Source organism: Vipera berus, assembly GCF_964194415.1.
Source record: "Vipera berus genome assembly, chromosome: 9".
NCBI classification, from domain to species: domain Eukaryota; kingdom Metazoa; phylum Chordata; class Lepidosauria; order Squamata; family Viperidae; genus Vipera; species Vipera berus.
Window position 1 is genome coordinate 16,986,900 of NC_138212.1, and position 22,090 is coordinate 17,008,989.

General features: G+C 44.0%; 1 protein-coding gene across 2 annotated transcripts in view; it reads left to right on the top strand.

The window, feature by feature from the left end:
- Positions 1-22,090, top strand: part of COL8A2 (collagen type VIII alpha 2 chain) — a 46,520-nt gene that overhangs the window by 11,322 nt on the left and 13,108 nt on the right. For both annotated transcript variants that reach the window (XM_081334304.1, XM_081334305.1), the window contains one exon: positions 12,034-12,214. In XM_081334304.1, the coding sequence (XP_081190430.1) occupies positions 12,055-12,214 (160 nt within the window). In that variant the 5' untranslated portion in view covers positions 12,034-12,054. The remainder of the gene's footprint in view (positions 1-12,033; positions 12,215-22,090) is intronic.

A 22,090-nucleotide genomic window follows, 5' to 3' on the forward strand; every position in this document is an offset into this window, starting at 1 on the left:
ATGGACATAGCTGTCTTAAGGGATAACTTGGAGTATTGGAGGTGTCCCTGGGAAACATTCTCCATTTAGTCTTCCTGGGACAAAATGCTCTGAGATAGTGTTTCTCAACCTTGGCATCTTTCAGATATGTGGACTTCAAGTCCAGAATTCTCCAGCCAACTCCCAGTTCCGGCTATTGATGTCCACTTATACTAAAGTTGCCAAGGTTGAGAAACAGAAGGGTACTTTTGTATGATTCTTTAGGCCAGTTCAGACTTGGGACAAATCCTACCAAAAGCAATGTTTTTGTTTGTTTGTTTGTTTTTATTTCGAAGAGGTGCAGCTGCTTAGTGATGCTGGAGATGATCTCAGTTCTGGCAGTTCAAGTCCTAGCTCTGTGTGACAGTTGAGCTCCTATCACTCACCTCAGCTTCTGTCCACCTAACCCAGGGGTCTTCAAACTTGGCAACTTTAATTCCTGGCTTTAATTCTGGGAGTTGAAGTTCACAAGTCTTAAAGTTGCCAAGTTTGAAGAGCCCTGATCTAACCATTCGAAAGCATGTTTGATGCAAGTAGATAGATAGGTACCACTTCTGTGGAGAGACGAGCTGGTGCTTTGTGTAGGCAGTCAGATTTCTGATGGCTCTGATCCTTCCCGGTTGCAGTTCCCATTTGCCAGGCAGCTCCAGAAAGAGAGGGGGCCTTGGGTGATGCTGCAGGAAGAGCCACTGGTCTTTCTCTCTGGTGTGAAGTCCTGATATAGAACAAGCTTGTGTGCTTCCAAGGTGTTGGAAGCACGCAAGCTTGTCCTATATCAGGGCTGGTACCTTGGCAAGCCAAGCTACTATTGTACAATAGCATTGTGGTCTTGTAGCTACTGCAATCTGAGGACAGACAGGGGAGTTGGGAACAATGGTGATGTGAAAATGACCTAAGACACACAAATTGTTCACCAAAGCACCAGAGGGAAGGACGAGAAACAGTGGTTGGAAACTGATCAAAGAGAGAAGTAACCTGGAATTATGGTGAAACTTCCTGACAGTGAGGACAATTAACCAGTGGAATACCTTGCCCCCAGAAATCGTGGGCGCTCCATCACTGGAGATTTTTAAAAAGAGGCTTGAGCAGAGGGCTGGACTAGAAGACCTCCAAGGTCTCTTGCAGCTCTATTCTATTCTATTCTAAATACGGAAATGTTACTGTACGCATGAATCAAAATTTAGACATGGATGAATGCAACAGCTGTGCATTGAGCTGCCTTGGTTAAACCAATTTGTGCCTTTGTGTTATTTATCCTTTCCATTGGGGTGAGAACTGCTTGTTTGTTTGTTTGTTTTGAAGGCCTGATTTTGGGCAGCTCTGAGAGTAAGTCAGAAGAAGAGAATCTGTTTTATAAGGTAGTAAATTCAGATTGGCTACAATCCTTTTAGCCTCTTAAATCTTCCTTGTTTCACGCAACGGTTGTCAAGAAGCTTGACCCTTGGTCAAGTTTCTTCACTCCTTTCATTTTCCACATCTCCCCTTGTGTTTCCAGCTTTGTGTTTCAGCAGAATAGTTTTATTGTTATTGTATGGCTGGGGAGGCCGTGGATTTCTCTATTAAATTTTGTTTTATGCTTGCTTTTTGAAGGGGAGAGAAGGAGAGCCATGATTTAATTACATTTAATGACTGAAGATAAACTACTTTAGAGCCAGCACAGAGCCAACAGCATATCCCCCAAAGTCATGTAAATTTCTGTTGCAACTAGTAAAATAGGCTTGTTTTATGTTTGTCTTGTTATATGACCTGGGGGGGGGGAGGTGGGGTTGTTTCATCTTGCTCATCTTTTTTAAAAAAAGGTAATTACAAGATTTTTGACTGGAGGATACTAAGGAAATCATAGGCAACCAAAGCTAATTTCTGTTAGGGAGGGAATCCTCGGAATCAGCACCTGAATGAGTCAACTTATGGAATCACTGCTACAAGAGATCATAAGGACTTTTTAAAAAGGGGATTAAACCGCTTTTGTTGCAGAAAGTTCTGTCCTTGGTGGTCACTTGGAGTGGCTAAAAGAGCCTTGGTGGAGCAGTGGGCTAATGCCTCCTTAAGTAACACCAGCTGCCTGCAATTAGTGCAGGTTCGAGTCCCACCAGGCTCAAGGTTGACTCAGCCTTCCATCCTTCCCAGGTAGGTAAAATGAGGACCCAGATTGTTGGGGGCAATTAAGCTGACTTTGTAATAATGCTGCTTGGGGTGTGTGTGAAAGCCCTAATAAGCAGGCATATACATAGAATGAAGGCTACTGCTAAGCTTGTAAGCCGCCCTGAGTCTTCAGAGAAGGGCGGGATATAAATGGGATTTAAATAAAAAAAATATATCAAGAAAATGAATCAATTTGGAAGCAAGGTGAAGCATTTTATGAGATGGCTGCCAATGACTATAAAGTTATGGATAAACACATGAATTATGGCTACTTTTGTTTGCAACATTGGTCAGTTGCTTAATGGCATAAGTGGCAGTAGCTGTGATACAGAGAATGGTGTATAATTTCTCAAATACATTTTAAAAAAAGCTTAAGAACACAGTATTACTAACAGAAAGGTGAAATTGGAGAAGGTGAACCAGAATTAAATAAATGAGCATACAGATAGTCCTCGACTTACAACAATTCATTTAGTGAGTGTTTGAAGTTACAACAGCACTGAAAAAAGAGACACAGGACTGTTTTTCACACAACCATTGCCGCATCCCCGTGGTCACATGATCAAAATTCGGATACTTGGCGACTGACTCATACTTATGACAGTTGCTGTGTCTCAGGGTCATCTGATCCCCTTTTGTGACCTTCTGACAAGCAAACTCAATGGAGAAGCCAGCTTCACTTAACAACTGGGTTACAATTTAACAACAGCAGTGATTCACTTAACAACTGTGGCAAGAAAGGTCGTTAAAATGGGGTGAAATTCACTTAACAAAAGTCACTCCGTACGTAGCCACAGAAATTTTGGCTTCAGTTGAGGAAACTTATGAAACAGGCAGGGAGGCTTTTCAGAGCAGGGGTCCGCAACCTTGACAACTTTAAGACTTGTGGACTTCAGCTATGCTGGCTGAGGATTTCTGGGAGCTGAAGTCCACAAGTCTTAAAGTTGTCAAGGTTGTGGACCCCTCATACAGACATTTGCTGAAGGAAGAAAGAGATGAAAGGATGATTTATGGATTTATGGATCAAGAAAGATGTGGATTAAATGAGGGGCTGGAGGGACGTATAATATCTAAGAGGATAAAAAGACTGTAATTATCTATTGAAAAGAAGGTTGGAATTCATCCATGTAATTCTTAACTTTAGGTGTTTTTTTTCTTTCTTTTTCATTTTCCATCCTTCCTTCCATCCATTCATCCATCAAACCATCACCATACCCTAGGTTTTCTAGGTATATTGGACTGCTGTCTTTCACATTGCTTCCTTCCCTTTTGATTCCGTCGTTCACATTTCCTTCCTTCCTTTCCTTCCTTCCTTCCTTCCTTCCTTCCTTCCTTCCTTCCTTCCTTCCTTCCTTCCTTCCCCTTTTTTCTTTCAATTTGCCTTTTATTCTATAAAAATGGTGGCTTTGACAATGTGGTTCTAGCATTGTCTGCATTGTTGTGTTGAATCCTCTCCAGACACTCCTGCACTGAAGACTGTAGGAAGTGACTGAACCAAAGAAAGCTACAAAAGAAATGAGGTCATGGGATCTGGGTCTGCTATGATGCTTAATGAACTCCGAGTTCTTATTCTTTTACCCCTTCTACTTTATCCTTGGTTATCTATCTCCATGACCAAGCTAGAGTTTGTTTTGCTGTTGGCAGCTGCAGTTGCCCTCCTTTGCTTTCCGAAATTGGAGAAGGTCGACACCATACAACCTCCCCATGCGTGCACACACGCACACACACACACACACACACACACACAAACACACACACACACACACACAAAGAGAGAGAGAACAGATGGTTAAATCCCTTGTTCAAAGTCCAAGCTACTCAGGAAGTTAGCCGATGAAAGTCAAGGGTTATTTTATTTGGAGTCAATTGAAGAGGATTTATTGGGGACCGGGATAAGTCAGAAGACTGCCAGAGTTCAAGACGGATCTCGTCTCTCCATCTCATCCTTTCATAAACTTCCACAGAGCTAAGGCTTGGCGTCCCAGAGACCGAGTCAGTTGCCAGATTCCCATCTGACAATTTGCCAGGTTGCCTTGGCATTGATGTATTTGGCTGAGTCCCCCATTTCCATAGATGGGGAAGGAAGTGGCCTACGAGGAAAAAGCCAGTAGCCCCGAGAGAGAGATCCAAAAAACCCTGTGGCTGCCATGCAGATTTCTGTGACAATTTCAGCATGTTTGGGATTGGCAGGCAAACTATAAAGCATCCTGGCTGGGGAATTCTGGGAGTTGAAGTCCACAAATCTTAAAATGGCGACGTCTGGAGTCCCACTTCTATTGTTATACCCTAAGAGAGAATATTTCTATTGTTATAGCCTATAAATAATAACACTTCTGTTGTTCTAGTCCTGTCTTAGGGCAGAAAGCCAGCTGGGTGATTTGGGGCCAGTCACACAGGGCTGTGGTTGTGAGGTAATAAGAGAATGAAGCCGTGTTGTGAATGTTCACCACCTTAAGTTACTTATAAAGTAATAACGGTAGGGTAAACCTCTAATAAATAAATGATAACCAACAATAGTAAATAGCAATCCTGTAATCCTTAGGGACCACTACGGTGGGAAGGTAACAGCGTTCCGTGCGCCTTTGGTGTCTAGTCATGCCGGCCACATGACCACGGAGATGTCCTCTGACAAGCGCTGGCTCTTCAGCTTTGAAACGGAGATGAGCACCGGCCCCTAGAGTCGGAAACGACTAGCACGCCTGTGCGGGGGAACCTTTACTTTTTTAATCCTTGCTGTGCCTGTTTCCTGGTCTGACCTACCTCAGAGCTCTGCTCTTCCAAGTTGTAATCCTGTCATAACAATTCAGGGGAATAAGAAATCTCTCTAGGATCAGGCAAAAAACAACAACAAAACCCATCTAATCCAGCATCCTATTTCCATGGTGGTTGATTGTGAGAGGGGTTTCCCAGAATAACAGAATACCAGAGTTGGAAGGGACCTCGGAGGTCTTCTAGTCCAACCCCCTGCCGAAGCAGGAGACCCTATACCAGACAAGTGGCTGTCCAGTCTCTTCTTAAAAGCTCCAGTGATGGAGCATCTACAACTTCTGGATGCAAGCCGTTACATGCTGATGGCTTTTGCCTCCTAACTGGCTCTGGCACATTCCTGAGATGGAAAAATCATTTTTGCCAATGCTGGAAAAATAATTTCATTGACATGGAGGGCCAAGTACTTTTTTTTTTTTGCAATTTACCAATTGCAAAATTGTCTTCCTTTTCAATTGTCCATGTCCTCCTACGCCTGTCCAGCTATCTGATAACCCTGAAATAATAGAAAATACTTGTAACTCGGGTTTTAGATTGTGGCAGTGGTTTGCTCTCCAAGCTTGCTTCAATGTAGTTTCTGAACGTTTCGTTATGAGACTTTTCTTGTCCTATTCCTCTTTAGCTTATATATGTCTTGTGTGCCAGTGTAGTCAGCTGGTCATGTGATCGGTTGTTCGTTTGGAGCTATAATTAAATTCTGAGCAACTGATTGGTTCTCTTCTTGATGGGTTGTTTGAGTGGTTGGATCACACGCTGGATCTAAATCAAGATAAAAACAAAACAAAACAAGCATATTGTATTCGATCCAGCATATGAACTCATAAGAAGCCAGAACATTCAAGCATCCAATTAACAAGAGAACCAACCAGCTGCTCAGAATTTAAATACAGCTCCAAACAAACAACAAATCACACAACCAACTGACCACACAGGCACACAAGGCATATATAAGCAAAACAGGAATAGGACAATAAAATCCTGCTGATGATGTTACCTAGTCTGGTAACGAAACGTTCAGAAACTAAAATGAAACAAGCTTGGAGAGCAAACCAGTGCCAAAATGAAATGAAAAGGCACGTAGCTGCTAAAGTTTCATTCTTGATAGCTGGACTTTTGTTTTAACAGAATAATAGAAAACCAGGGTTGCAGGAGACCCTATACCAGGGGTAGGCAACCTTGGCTCTTTTATGACTCGTGGACTTCAACTCCCAGAATTCCTGAGCCAGCCATGCTGAGGGGAAAGGGAGAGGTTTCCAAGCTGAGCCATGCTGGCTCAGGAATTCTGGAAGTTGAAGTCCACGAGTCATAAAAGAGCCAAGGTTGCCTACCTCTGCTCTATACCATTCTGGACAAATGACTGTTCAGTCTCTTCTTGAAAACCTCCAGTGATGGAGCATCCGCAACTTCTGAAGGCAAGCCCTTTTACTGATTAATTGTTCCCAGGGGTAGAAAATTCATCTTAATTATAGGTTGCTTCTCTCCTTCAGTAGTTTCCATCCATCATCATCATCATCATCATTATCATTACTATTACTATCATTACTATCATCATCATCATCATCATCATCATCATCATCATCATCATCATCATTATTATTATTATTATTATTATTATTATTATTATTATTATTATTATTATTATTATTTATTTTGTCCTGCCTTCTGGTGCCTTGGAAAATGAGTTGATCTTCTTCTTTCTGGCAGCCCCTCAAATATTGGAACACTGCTATCACATCACCCCCTAGTCCTTCTTTTCACTACACTGGACAAACCCAGTTCAATACAAATCCTAGCAATGGTGCTGCAGAGCAAATGAATATGCAGCTCTTTAAATTCTTGCAAACTCTTCTGTGCAAGAAGGAAGAGGAAGCACATCTCTGCTGCAGTTGGCCAGGCTGGAAAGCCAGGCTGGATTGTATTTGAAAAGCTGTCCAGTTCTTGCACCAGCTATATTTCATGGAGAAGCAAACCAGGTTCAGTGTGATATTCGCTTCTGTTCCCTCCTTGGGGGGGGAGACCTCACTCAGTTTGATCTACGTATATGGGAGTTGGGAAAGGAATTCTTGTTTTTTTTATAAAAGATTGTTTAATGGGGTTTTCTTTAAATGGGGCCAAGAGGTGGATATTAAGAGATCTCAGCTGCAGAAATAGACTTTTTCCTACATCTATTAAAGAAGTACAGAGGGCGGTCAGATAGATTTGGGGAAAAGCTTGAATCAGCATTTTTGATTTCCTTCACCTGGCCTGACCTGAAGAGCTGGTGATGGTGGGCTGACAGCTCACTCAGTAGGGTGTTCTCTTTCCCATCACTTCGGATGGATGAATAGAGGAACATTCGCTTTAATACCAATAGTAGAGAATATATATGTGTGTGTATATATATATATATATTCTCTAGTATTTAATACCAATACTAGAGAATATACACACACACACACACACACATATATCTATATCTACACACACACACACACACACACACACACACACACACACACACACACACACATATATATATATATATATATATATATATATATATATATATATATATATATATATGTAGATCTTTGGTCATTCGGGTTTTTCCCCACGTAGAATTGGAGGTATCAGGGCAACATTTCGACGAAATCTCATCCGTCATCCTCAGGCTGGTGGCTTCAGCTATATATATATATCAGGAATTATGGAGTCCTTGGTGCTCTCTGAGCTTGGTTGTTTGCTTGCAGACATTTCGGTACCCGACAAGGTAACATCATCCATGTTCAGCATCAGTGCTCAGCATACATAATGTTGCCGGGTTGGGTAATGAAACATCTGCAAACAACCAAGCTCAGAGAGCACCTGGGACTCCACATTTGCTTCAATATTGAGAGAAATGGAATATTTGAAAAAGAATAGGAGAAAAAGAAAGTGCTGTGGCCAAAGGATGTTCTATCTGCCCAGCAGACTCGAAGGCTTTTGCCTGCCAGAGAGATAAAAAAAGGTAAAGGTAAAGGTTTCCCCGCACATGTGTGCTAGTCGTTTCCGACTCTAGGGGCCGGTGCTCATCTCTGTTTCAAAGCCGAAGAACCAGCGCTTGTCCGAGGACGTCTCCGTGGTCATGTGGCCGGCATGACTAGATGCCAAAGGCGCACGGAATGCTGTTACCTTCCCACCGTAGTGGTCCCTCTTTTTCTACTCGTCCCAGCTTCTGCCAGAGAGATAATATAGGTCAAAGATCCCCAACCTTTTGGGCACCAGAGACCGGTTCTGTGGAGGGAGGTTTTTCCAGACTGAAGGATGCGTGGTTTTGTGTGCTGCCTGCATCTCGTGGATGGGGCTTTACTTGTTTGTGTGTCCCGGTTGCCGCGGCCCGGTACTGGCCCACGAACCGGGGTTGGGGACCCATGATGTAAGTGGTAACAGACTGATGGGGATGTGGAACAGAAGATAAGTCTTCCCTGAAGATAGAGAGGCAAAGGAAGCACACACACACACACCCCACACACTGGTAGATTCTATCCAAGTGATTACTGTAGATAGGTGCAACCTCCCTCTTTCTAGCTAATTTTGCACAGAAGGGTTGAAGAATTGGTAAATTTTGTACTAGATTATAATAACAGCTTATTAACAGAGAGGTTAGAAATTTTAATTTTGTTCTGTTTTATTATACACGTAATTGTTTTTCCTGCTAACTATTTTGTCACTAATATAACATATGGGAGAGAAGTCAACAAGTTGCTAACAGATGTAATAGTTTAAATATTTTGGAAGGGCCTGTTTCGCAAGGGGCGGGAACTAATTGTAGTTATTAATATTAACCAGTATTCAACTAGAGGGGATAATATGTGTACAATGTGCTGCTGTTGTTTTGATGCACCCCTTTTTAATGTACTGTTTTGTGTTTTCTTTTTCTTTTATCTCTTCTCGGATTTTTATGGAGTTTTGTATTTTGTATTTTTGTTCTAAATAAAATGATAAAAATATTTTTTTTTAAAAAAAGATGCATTGGAAATCTTATCAGCTCAGGACAAGAAACGGCACTATTACTTACATCCATTTAAGGACCTGCCAAACCCAGGCAGTGTTCAAATCCCTTTTTTGTAGAGTATTTGTCCGCTGCAGCCCCCCCACCCCCACCCCCCTGACTCAAGCTGATCCTTCTTCCTCTCTCATATTCTCTCCCCACTTCACTGCTATTTCAAGAAAAGCAGCTCAGGAAATTCCAGTACCAATTCCTGGAAAACTTGCTCTCTTCTTTCCCTCCCAAGCAGGAAAGGGCCGAAGACTTTAATTTTCATTAATGGCGATTGCGGTTCAATTAGTCCACAGCACTTTTGGGTGTTCTGTGTCATTAAACCTGTCAGAAAATAATCTCTCCTTTGCTTCACACAGGCCCTTGCTTGAAGCTCTGCTTTGGAAAATGTTGTTTGAGGGGGAAACCGGTGTTTATGGAAAGCCTTTTAATTTTACACAAGTGGGCCCTTTAGCTCGTCTTATGAAGCATCATAAACCATCAAGATTCCTCATAAGCACTTGACCAAACAAACTTCCACTGACATTTCAAGAAGCACCACATTGAAGAGTTACTGCCTCTGGCAGGACTCCAAGCCAGAGAATTGTGCCTCTGACATATTCATTTTTTAAGCCGCCAAACGCAGCGGGGGACTTTTTTCACACCCTTCCTTTGAGCCAAAGGTTTTCAAAGGCAGCAGAGTGAGCTCTGAGTTTTGGAAGGGGAGAGGTTTTCGAGAGCCAGATCTTAAGGAAACCTTCCAAAGCCGAGAAAAGAGTCAGAGAGACGATGGCATCCTTTGTTCAGCACCGCTTCGCTTTCCTTGATTACTCTAATTCTCCGATCAAGGTGGACACCTGCACTGGAGCCGTGTTTTTGGAGACATGGCTTTTCAGAGTGTCTGTGCTAAAGCCTCATTTAAAACGAGTGGCCTGGTTCAAAGTTACCAATAAAGGAGAATATTTGTAGCTCGGGGTTGAAATGAAGGGCCCTTGGGGCTCTCTGAGCTTGGTTATTTTCTGACAGACATTTCATTACCTGATGATGTTACTTAGTTTGAGTAATGAATTGTCTGCAAGAAAACATCAGGCTGAGAGGGCATCAAGGACCCCTGATTCAAAGCTGCTTTTACAAGCTTCCCTTTGTGCCACATCTTCCAGAGTTTTGCTGTGCACTCAAGATGTATCCCAACTGCTCACAGTCTTGCCCAAACAGGTGCTCCCCAGATGTTCTTGGCTGCTGTTCCTATAATCATCCAACTGGGTGTGCCAGGGATATGTTGATTGAGATATAATGGGAGTTATGGTCCATTGCAACTGGAGGGGAGGGAGGGAGAGAAATGTGCTGAAATTATGAGCTTTTATTCATCCGTTGAGTGCCTTCTGCAAAGGAAGGCAAGAGGTGGGTGGGTCCTTGAATCTTCAGAAGATGCATAAAAAGAGAAGTTGGTGGGCAGGAGAGGGCAGATGCCCTCATTTTGAATCCACCCCCTTGTTTGCCCTGTTGAGGGGAATGATCTGACTATTGGTATGAAATGAGCAAAGGCAACACAGGAGTTCCCAGAATCCTCGGAGATTTCTTCTTATTGATCTTTTTCTTCTTCTTTGTTGTTTGGATCAGAGAAGCTCTCTTCCTTATTGAAATTTGAGGAAGGAGAAGATTTGGGAAGTTGGGTATCTGCATGTGCTTTCAGCATTTGCACAAGTGCTTATGAGCTCCATGAGGGCTCATGGTCTCTCATGCCTTAGTCACCTCTTGCTTGGACTACTGCAATGGGATGTGCATGGGGCTGCCACTGAAGAGGATTTGGAAGCTGCAGCTGGTTCAGAACACAGGAGGATTTTGCTACTGACCAAGACCTCCCAGCAGGTTTCCAGGTGCAATTGGAGGTGCTGGTTGTGATCTTTAATACCTTACATGGAATGGGATTGGGTTATTTGTGGGATTGCCTACCCCCAATGGCTTCTGCCTATCCTACCAGATCTATCAGAGTAGACATGCTTGGAGATCTACCTTCTCTCTCATGGTGCCAGCCTTGTGGAATAGCTTTGTGGAATAGCTTCCCTTAAGAGATACGGATGGTCTGATCCTGTTGGCCTTCAGGAAAACAGTGAAGATCTGGCTTTTTCCCCAGGCACCAAGGCCAGGAGGTTGATGGATCTGGCATCTGATAGTTGGTGGATGAGCATAAGTGTTATTGGGGCCTCAACCTTGTTTATAGGTTGAAATGGTTCTTTTTAGTGTATATGTTTCTATTTTGTTCTTCTGGTGGATGGGATGGATGGATGGATCCCATAAAAGTTTTTAGAAAATCATGATGTCATAGGGGTAGAAGGGACCTTTGATGTTCCTCATCCAATCCTCTGCTCAGGCTCTTCCACTAGTTCTTCCACTGCTTAATAGCTCATGTAATCAAGAAATTTATTCTCATTTTGAACCTGGATCTCCTTCTGTAAAGCTTCAGCCCCTTGATAGCAAATTAAGTTACTGTAGCCCAGCCCTTATTTTGAAAGTGTGTCAACCTGCCCAGAAAGCAAGGAAAAAGTTGAGATAGTCAAGATAATACATGTTTTTTTTTTGGTATTCATGGCTCTCCCTAAAGAAGAGGTCCCCAATCTTGGCTACTTTATGACTTGTGGACTTCAACTCCCAGAATTCCTCAGCCAGCCATGCTGGCTGAGGAATTCTGGGAATTGAAGTCCACAAGTCATAAAGTGGTCAAGGTTGGAGACCCCCCACCCTAAATGAATCCTTTATGGATTCATTTTATGAATCCATAAAGCTTCTCATGGCAGTTGTTTTGGTACAACATTCATGGCATGCTTGAAGCCAAACTATTGCCTGCCTGAAGGATTAATCTTTTACCTCAGAATTTGTGTGGCAATTTCGAAGTGACCCATGATTGGACAGGATAAGAGCTGGGTTGACAATGCTTAGATGTGCCAGACAGCTGAGGAGAGACCAAGACGGGGTACCAAAGCCAAGCGTTGCTCTAGAAACAGCTTCCCTTTCCCCACACACCTCTCCCCACTTTTATTCTGGCTCATGAGCCTTCAATAATCCCTTGGAGGTTCCCTCAAGTAACTTTGCCCTCTTCTTTTTGGTTACAGGGAGACTCTCAGCAAGGCACCATGTTCCATGAGGTGGCTCTGTGGCTGCTGGTGGGGATCCGAATCTCTGCAATAGCTGGAGGGGGCCCCGGAGGAGGCTATGCGCAGATGAAGTACATGCAGCCGGTGGTGAAAGGCCCACTTGGCCCTCCATTCCGAGAAGGTAAAGGCCAGTACGTAGGTAAGTGGCGCCCAATGTGTGCAGGGAGGCCAACGTTGAGAGAGGACAGGAGAGTTTGTTTTGGAAAGAAATTCAGCCTATCATGTTAACCCTGTTTATTTTAGCTGTGTGTTTTGAGATATCCTTTATGGCTTATGTGTTTCTCATCTGAGTGTGTGCTACAGTAAACTGCTCTGAAAAGCTTGCCAGATCTGATCAAATGCCTTAGATATATTAATTACATTTAAAGATGTCTGTCTGGTTTTTCTCCAGCAAGATAAAGGGGAGATAAAACAATATCTTGAGCGAGCCTCTGCTGTCTGTTTCCCACAACATTTACAACAATCCCTTCCCTTTTACAGTGGGAACCAAGGTTAACCAAGGGACAGTTTGAGGTCCAACTGGGAATTACCAAAGGATAGGAAGAAATTACATTGGTCAGATTCACGTAGCACATTTACTGGATTAACTCACTCCTTGGATTGCTCACTTAATAGAATAACAGGGACCTTGGAGGTCTTCTAGTCCAACCTGCTGCTCAGGCAGGAGACCTTATACCATTTCAGACTTCACTGAATGAGAATTGAAACACATGTCTATTCGTTGAATAACATATTGTGCCACAAAAAAGTTAGCCAAGTCTAGACCTAACTATGTTTTTTAAATAGCTTAAGTGCAGATGCTAGCTCTAAGTGACCTGGTAAAGAAACTGTCCCTATGCAGGTGGCTGTATCCACATGATAAACTTATCCAGGTCAGGTAACAATCTAAATATCCACAGAATCCACGTTTGGCCTTTGGTTAGGTGTTGTGTGCAAATTCACAAAATGGGCCATTTCCAGTAATTGGTTAAAGTCTATCTCGTGAATCTAGTCGCAAGCATGCGTGTCTCTAGCAGTGATTATCCAGGAATGACAAGTGTCTGGTGTGAAGTTTCCAAGAGTGATTTAGTTGTTCTCTCTTGACAGTTGCCAGGAAAAAGAAGTCTGGGGCATAAATGGAAATTAAAGAGATGAAAGCCTCCTTAGTGGTTGTAAAAAGAAACCATCTAAATAAGTAGCGTGCAATCAGGGAAAAAATTGTTAACTGCGTAGAATGTGGCTGCATGTTTTAAAAGAACAGGGAGGGTTTAGAATGCATTGTGATGCTCAAAAAGATCCCCACCCCAGTTTGGGCAATTCCCAGACTTTAGTCACTTTTAAATAAGAAGAAAATAAGTCAACTTTAAAACGTAGCTTACCCTCTAATCTGCAAGTGGACAATTGCTTACCTCACAAAGGAGCTACATTTGAGTAGACTCAACTCTGGAGCCTGGGAACAAGCCTCAACAGTTCTGCCTTTGAATAGGATTTTACAGGTTAAACATAGCAAGACTGTACGGCCTGTGTAATATGCTTCTCTCATAAAAACACTGCTTACAGACATGATTACCTGTCTTAGCCAGTAAATTCTATGGTGGCTATTCACTGCTTGTACAGGAAAATTTTGACTGGCCCACCTACCATGTTTTCTGGAATTTAGCCATTTTCCCCCTTCTTGACAATGAACTTTAGATGAACTTTTCACCTAAAACCATACGGTCAAGGTTGACCATCTGATCTAACTCCCAGTGGACCCAGGCCTTCAAGATGAAGGGCCAAAGTCTGTCTTCACCCATGCTGATTTCTTGCACGGTTCCTGCCTTCAAAGATCTTGCAGAAAGGCGCTTTGTTAATTTATTGAGGAAGAAGGCATAGAGGAAAAGAACAGTTTCATGCAAGGATGATGATTTAAGTCAGGGGTCTTCAAACTTGGCAACTTTGAGACTTGTGGACTTCAACTCCCAGAATTCCTCAGATAGCCAAGGCTGGCTGAGGAATTCTGTTACAAAGGTGAATCGCTAGATAAAGGTAAAGATTTCCCTGTCAGTCGTGTCTGATTCTAGGCCATGGTGCTCCTCTCCGTTTCTTGGCCAATGGATCCAGCATTTACATGGTCATGTGGCCAACTGTTCTGTACCAGCCTGCTACCGGCCCTGCAGCAAAAGCAGGGACAACCCCTTTACAAACGGCAAGAGGCTGGAATAAAGCCTGCCAAATTTATTAACATAAAACAGAGCAAGACAAGACACCAACCATGAAACAGGAGCTATGAAACAGGACTATCCAAGCGGTTGCCTTCAGCAAACCAGCCCTCCCACACATTCCCCTTAAATACAGTTCAGGGCGTGGCCTCTCTCTGCCTCCTTCTGAGGTGCCCCATTGCCTTCCTCTGTTTACTCCTGATTGACTGCCTCCTGCGTCGGGCGTCCTTGAACAGGGCCAGCTGTGGGTCATCTTCATCCACGCTGTCAGGCTCACACAGCTGGGTCTCCGTCGTGACCAGGTGGGAGGGGCCTGGCTGAGGGCTCTGCGGAGCCTCAAGGCCATCATCAGCAAGCTCTTCAACACCCCCCTCCTCCTCCTCTGAGTCGTCCGACCCAACTGCCGAACCCACAGGCTGACCCTGAATCACAACACCAGCAAGGCTATATGCCAAAGATGCATGGAATGCTGTAACTTTCCCACCAAAGTGGTGCCTATTCACCTACTCGCATTTGCATGCTTTCAAACTGCTAGGTGGTCAGGAGCTGGGGCAAGGGACGGGAGCTCACCCTGTCGTGGATCTCAGCTCTCGAACCCAGATGCTTAGGTCTCCAAACTCGGCTTCTTTAACCAACCCCTGAGCCATCGCATCCTCCTGGGTGAGGAGAAATACAAAGGGAATCATTAGAGCTGGATTAATCTCCCAGGAAACATTTTGGCCAGACACAGTTGCTGGATGTGACAAATGCTGGATGCGGCATTCCAATTGTCTCTTAAGATAGAAGCTGATTCCTGTCATTAATTCCTCTATCGTGCGACAAAGCCGTTGATGGGGAAAGAAAAAGTAGTTAGAAGTCGCTGAGCTTGAAAATAAATCCGCTGCTGGTATAAGGCTTAACTGGCATAACTTGGCAGCTATCTATACTTAAGAAATAAGGTTCCTCTGTCCTGCCGGGAGAAAGACCTGGGAGCGACTTCAGAATGACGACTATTATTTCTCCGTCTCTGGATACAAACGAGAGCCTATCTCTGGTAGTAGCTGTATAATTAGACTTTGGAAGGGGCAACCCCCACCATCAACTTTGCTGGGATTCATAATTTGGAGAGAGAGGCATAGGAACCCAGAGGCCAGAAGTTTACACTGATTTATTTGCTTTGTTTATTTGTATCCTGCCTTTATTATTTGTACAAATAACTCCAGGCAGCAAACATATCCAACACTATCTCTTCCCAGTGGTGGGATTCAAATATGTGAACAACCGGTTCTCTGGGCCTGGACAACAAAAAATTAGCTACCGGTTCTGCCGAACTGGTACAAACCAGCTGAATCCCGCCACTGCCTCTTCCTCCTCCTCCTCCTCCTCCTCCTCCTTTTATCCTCACAACAACAACCCTGTGAGGTGGGTTGGGCTAAGAGAGAGAGGGACCGGCCCAAAATCACCCAGCCAGCTTTCATAGCTAAGGTGGGACTTGAACTCACCGTCTTCCCTTTTCTAGCTTGGTGCCATGACCACCAGATTGTATATACGGTAGTACAGGAAGTTTGGCGTTTCTTGGGTGCCGTTATAGCCAGAGAAAAGAAATCCATCCCAGTCAGTTTGGACAATTCCAAGACTAGAAACATACTATCAGTAAGAAGAAATGTTTTATGGCACATGAAATCATTAACCGTTTGTGCACCAAGAACTTGCCAAAAAGATAGCTCAACAGGCAGGACATTCAACTCTGCAAACCCATCCCTTTAATTAGGATTAAACATAGACTAAGCCTACATGATCCAATCAATATTATGTTTCGTTTACAATTTTGATGTGCAAGACATGATTATCTACAATACGGGTGTAAATTCTGTGACGACATGGGAAATCTTTGAAGAGCCCACTTCCACTCACAGGTAGTCCTCAACTTACAACAGTAATTGAACCCACAATTTAGGTCATAAGTTGTGACAGTCATTAGGTGGGTCACCACATGTCCATGAACAATTTTACTATGATTTTTGTAGCGGTTGTTAAGTGAACCCATTGTTCACTTTTTCCCCCCCCCCACAAGATGGCGGCGTGTTCACACGCAGCGGCCCTGAGCTCCCGGTACTAGTGTGTGGTGATTGGATTAATGTGTGTATGGATGAGTGTGCACAGTGTAGTGCAAGGGGCTAAATTAGCCTACACACATATAGAGCTGCTAAACATCGGGCTTGCAAGGCAATCTGGAATTATGCATAATTGACTTGTGAGGCCAGCGCGTTATGCAATTAGCTCACATGGTGTAATAAGATGGAGGGTTTGTGTCACTGTAAGTTGGGGGGTGGGGGCACGAAGGGAGGCTCAGCCAATCTCAATGTATACATGGTTGTACTTTGACAATAAAGGTTCATTCATTCATAAGCACTGGTGGGATTCAAATAGGTGAACAACCATTCTCTCTGTGGATGCTGCTTCCGGAAGCCCATTTTGCGCCTGGGCAACAAATAATTAGCTACTGGTTCTGCCAAAGTGGTGCGAACTGGCTGAATCCCATCACTGACTATAAGGTATATGGGTGGGGTTTTTTGCCAGTTTCCAGCCCAAATGCTGTAAATTGTGGTCATGTGATCACAGGGCATTGAAACACCCATAAATGCAGGCCAGCTGCCGAGGCCCCAAAATGCAGACTGTGTGACTAATGAAACTTTGAATCTGGGTTGTAAACAATTTGGGGGGGAGGTCTGTTGTAGCTTCAGGCAGTTGCTAAGTGACTATAGAGGACTACCTGTACTTGGAAATTAATCACCATTTCCTCTTCCAACTCCATTGGAGTTGACTGCCAGATGAAATGTTAATCCTGAACGACCCCATTAAGATCACTGTGAGAGGGATCTGTAACTGTGAGAGGGATCTTGGAGTCCTAGTGGACAATCACTTAAATAGGAGCCAGCAGTGTGCTGCAGCTGCCAAAACAGCCAACACAGTGCTAGCCTGCATTAACAGAGGGATAGAATCAAGATCATGTGAAATGTTAATACTGTACTACTTTACAATGCCTTGGTAAGGCCACACTTGGAATACTGCATCCAGTTTTGGTCACCACAATGTAAAAAAGGTGTTGAGACTCTAGAAAGAGTTCAGAGAAGAGCAACAAAGATGATCAGGGGACTGGAGGCTAAAACATATAAGGAATGGTTGCTGGAATAGGGTATGTGTAGTCTAATGAAGAGAAGGACGAGGGGGGTCATGATAGCAGTGTTCCAATATCTCACGGGCTGCCCCAAAGAAGAGGGAGTCCAGCTATTCTCCAGAGCACCTGAAGGCAGGACAAGAAGCAACAGATGCAAATTAGTCAAGGCGAGAAGCAACCTAGAACTAAGGAGAAACTTCCTGACAGTCAGAACAATTAACCAGTGGAACAACTTGCCTCCAGAAGTTGTGAATGCTCCAACACTGGATGTTTTTAAGAAGAGATTGGACAGCCATTTGTCTGAAATGGTATAGGGTTTCCTGCCTTAGCAGGGGGTTGGACTAGATGACCTCCAAAGTTCCTTCCAACTCTGTCATTCTATTGTATTCTAAGATCACTGCCAGATCTTCTCATGATGGTATCTTACCAAAAGTTTCCTTCATGCAACCCAATGAGGTGAACAACCATTATTTATACTACTTTCCATTTTCAAGTTCTCCATCTGGTTGCCTGTGGTTGAGCTGTAGGACAAGAGGATTTCCACGTGGCACCAGGCTGTGGAAATCTCTGTGCAAAAGCAGCTCATTTATTGTCTTTGAACGGCCAGTTCCTTACATGGCCTTTTGCTGAATCATCAAATATATTTATTCTCAAATATATTTATTTTGTTTTGCCAAAGTGCCAATCTGGTCCAAGTTTTCATTCCCTGCTGTAATGCGTTTGGATGACATTAAGTTTAGATTTTTCTTCTCTTTTTCCCCCCCCTTTTAAGGATTACACTAGTTCGCTTTGTGTTAAATTAGCTTAAGCTGTTTGGGAGACCTAGTTAGTCTGAAACAGAATTAAAACACAAGTAAATTTGTTGATCCTCAAAGCTGACTTAGCTGTCACCCATCACACAGAAGATGTTCTGTTTGTTTTGTATTATATTACTCCAGACTTTAATAAGCTCTTTTAGAATTAACTTTGCCTCTTAAATTTCTTCTACAAGGTAGTCCTCAACTGTTGAAAGCAAGACATTCGTTAAGTGAATTTTGCCCCATTTTACGACCCTTCTCGCCACAGTTGTTAAGTGAATCGCTGCAGTTGTTAAATTAGTAACATGGTTGTTAAGTGAATCTGGCTTCCCCTTTGTCTTTGCTTGTCAGAAAGTCACAAAAGGGGATCACATGACCCCGGGACACTGCAACCGTCATAAATATGAGTCAGTTGCCAAGCCTCCAAATTTTGATCATGTGACCATGGGGCTATTACAACAGATGTTGCGTTCTTCCTGACAGCCAAATTTTTGTTTCAAGAGATCGGTCACGTACATTACTTCCTCTAATCTGACACAGTCTGGTTCAGATTTTGATCTAACATCCTAGTGGGGGAAATTGGACCAGGTTGCAATCTATCAACTGAAAAGGAGACCCACAGACAAGCAAAGCTCCTTCTAAACCATTGTTTCTCAACCCTGACAACTTTTGGATGTGTGGACTTCAACTCCCAGAATTCCCCATCATAAATACATGACGGTTCCCAGCTGGGGAATTCTGGGAGTTGAAGTCTACACATCCAAAAATTGCCAAGTTGACAAGGACTTGTTTATACAATTTCCTCCCAAAATTCGACTCCGTACAAGGTTGTTCCTGTTACACAAAGAAGCCTCGTGAGATCTGACACCCAGCTTTGTGCAGATTCTGCATTTGCAGAGTTGAAGGTTAAATCTGGATGCTTGAAAGCATGGGGTTCTGGGGGCAATTTCTCCAAATGAGAAATGGGATCAAAAAAATGAGGAATCAAAGCCTTTTAATAAAATAAGTAGGTCGGATAGGATGCTAGCAGGCTTCTTCTGATTTATGGGACTTTGGAGGCGCTCCCTGCTTTAGCAACTTGATAACCTGAGAAATTCTACGCTTGGCAAGGAGTTCCTGAGAATTGGATCACTGTTTATAGAGCTGTCACGGGATAGAGAAGCAATCTTTTCCCTTATCGCGCCATCTAATAAGAAAACTCCATTGGACAGGATAAACGAAGGACCAAATGGCTTAGCTGGCATTTAAAACCTGCATCTGGAATCAAAGCATGTTTAAACACAAAATGGGTCGTGTGTATTTCCTATTACGCCTACCTTTTTCCCCACATGGGAAAGTTCTTTTTTTTCTTTTCTTTTCTTGAAAATAATTTTATTAAAAGTTTGGAAAGGAGAGATAAAAAAATAGTACAAAAAAAAAAGAAAAAGGAAAAAATGAACAGGTAGTTCTCAACTTACAACAGTAGATTTACTGACCGTTCAAAATCACAACAGCGCTGAAAAAAGTGACTTATGACCGTTTTTCACACTTAATGACCATTGCAGCATCCCCGCCGTCATGTCATCAAAATTCAGACACTTGGCAACTGACAGGTACTTAAGACAGGATCATAAGATCCCCTTTTACGACTGTAGCGTTGCCCCCTCGGAGGCCCAAACGTCAATCTTATGGGCAAGTATCCATCATATGGGAATTTTTCAGTCCCGATGCCACAGATCTTCAAATCACCCAATTCCTGTATCAGCATATACATCAGGTATCTGTCATAAAAATCCCTATATAATAGGGTGATTTGCGCACCCGAATCCAGAAGGGCCTTAGCGTAAATACCCTCCATTTGCACTGGCACCATTGGAGAAGGGCCCACTAACTGCTGGGGAACCCCAATAGTGGGAGCCCCAGTGTCTGGTTTAACAACCCGCACTTGGTTCCCCAAAGGCCGCTGCTGGAGTCCTGTTGCTCTAGTTTCTGGTAGTTCAAAGCGACGGAATTTTCTCACTAACGGGTGTACTCCTGTCACTCCCATCTTTGATGGGGGATTCCCAGGGAATCCCCCTTGTCAGGGCTGACTGATATCTCCGGGCACCCAGCTAACTCCCTCACTGGGGCCCTTGGCAGTTTCCCGACTGAGCTGAGTTCCCCGATCTTCTATATGGTTTCATACACACACACCTATAATGCCCCACACTCCCACAGTTATAACAAACCACTGGTCTCGCCGAACTATTAACTGGAGCGGACAAACCCATCCCCCCATTAGTTGGCCCAACTCGAACCCCACTCAGGGGTGGGACACCTGCTACTGTCCAGGAGGCCTTTATCTTGGTTAAATCCAGTATCTGAGCTTGCATCACTGTTAACCGGTCGTCATCCTCCCTAACCTTTCCTACTCCTGGGCCTAAAGGCCATCCCACCAGCAACTCTGCTGTCACTTCCTTAGCCTCCTCTACTACCTCGGTCACCCGGACTTCCCTTATAAGCTCATGATACCCCCAAACACTCCCTCTAGCTTCAACCGTTATTTGGTTCCAAACCGGGTCCAAAACCAAAGCACCCCGGGAGAGTTGTTCTATCCTGGCTTGTTCTGCTTCGGTTGGGTCTAATCCCCCCCTTTCCACCATCTGATATAATAATCTATTCAGCCGCCTTATATATTCAGACAGCTTCTCACCCTCTCCTGGTACGTGTGTTCCAACCGGAACAATAAACTAGAGACCGTCTCAGCAGACCCAAATTCATCATTCAGCAAGGAGAGATAATCACGCGCAGCAAAATGTCCCCGACTCGGTGTTAGACTTCTAATAGCTTCTGCAACGGGGCCCTTTAAACTTTCTCTAACTCGTTGCCTTTTTTGGGTATCCGGTATATCCCATTCCTCAACTGCTTGCATTGCCTGTTCCATCCAGGCTTCCTCTTCCCGTTCCGGCAACAGTTGCATCCCAGAGAAAGTACGTAGTTTCCTATATCCAGCCCCTATACAATAGCCCCCTGTCAGGTTTTGAATGGAAGTCAGACTTCCCCCAGCCTGTGCGGACCCTCCTTCTGTTATCCCCATGGGTAAAGGAAGTGTGTTTCTCTTTCTTCTGGCCTAAAGGTTTGGTCAAGGGTGTGCCCCCCATGCAGTCGGAAAAATCACCCCTGCTCTAATATCTTCAAGGGTCAATTGCAAATTTTTCAACCTGAAAGCACTCCAGAATGCTCTTCTTCCATTCTAACAGTACATAAAAATGGGGGCAATCCCGATACGCCCTCGTATCTATCACATGCACCCTCTGATCTGGGACAAGGACCCTCAATGTCTGTTAAATTCGCTCTTCTGACCAAACCTCGCCAGGAACATCAACCACTCATCGTCACCTCACTATTCTGCTCTTCGCACCACCTAATAACTGCATTAGGGTCCATTTTGTTCCCCTGGCTCATATCTCTCCCTTAACTAAGAAAAGGGGGGCAGGTAGGGAATCCCAGACGAGCCCCCACGTGTAGAGTTACCCCCTCGGAGGCCGCCAATGCGTAGGCCCTCCTAACCCTCCCCCTTTAGTCCCGCTCAACAGCTGCACTCTCAAGGCTTTGACAGAATGTCCACTTTCAGCGGAGGCTCAGGCAGAGTGAAGAGATGGCAAGTTCTCGTCGTCAGAGGGGGGTTTGCAGGAACAAAGGTGACCGACCCCTAACCACGGCGGTCAGTGCATAACAGTATTTAACAGTTTCAGGCAGTCGTAGCAATAATAGTCAATAGTCCGTAGCAGTCGTTTGAGAAACAAGAGGGGTGTGCAGAAAGAACTGCCCGGCTGCAAGCAGCAGCAGAAACCACGGAGATAATCAACACCCCGCAGTCACAGCTCGCTCTGCCAGGGCAACTCCCCACAATGTTTACAGCA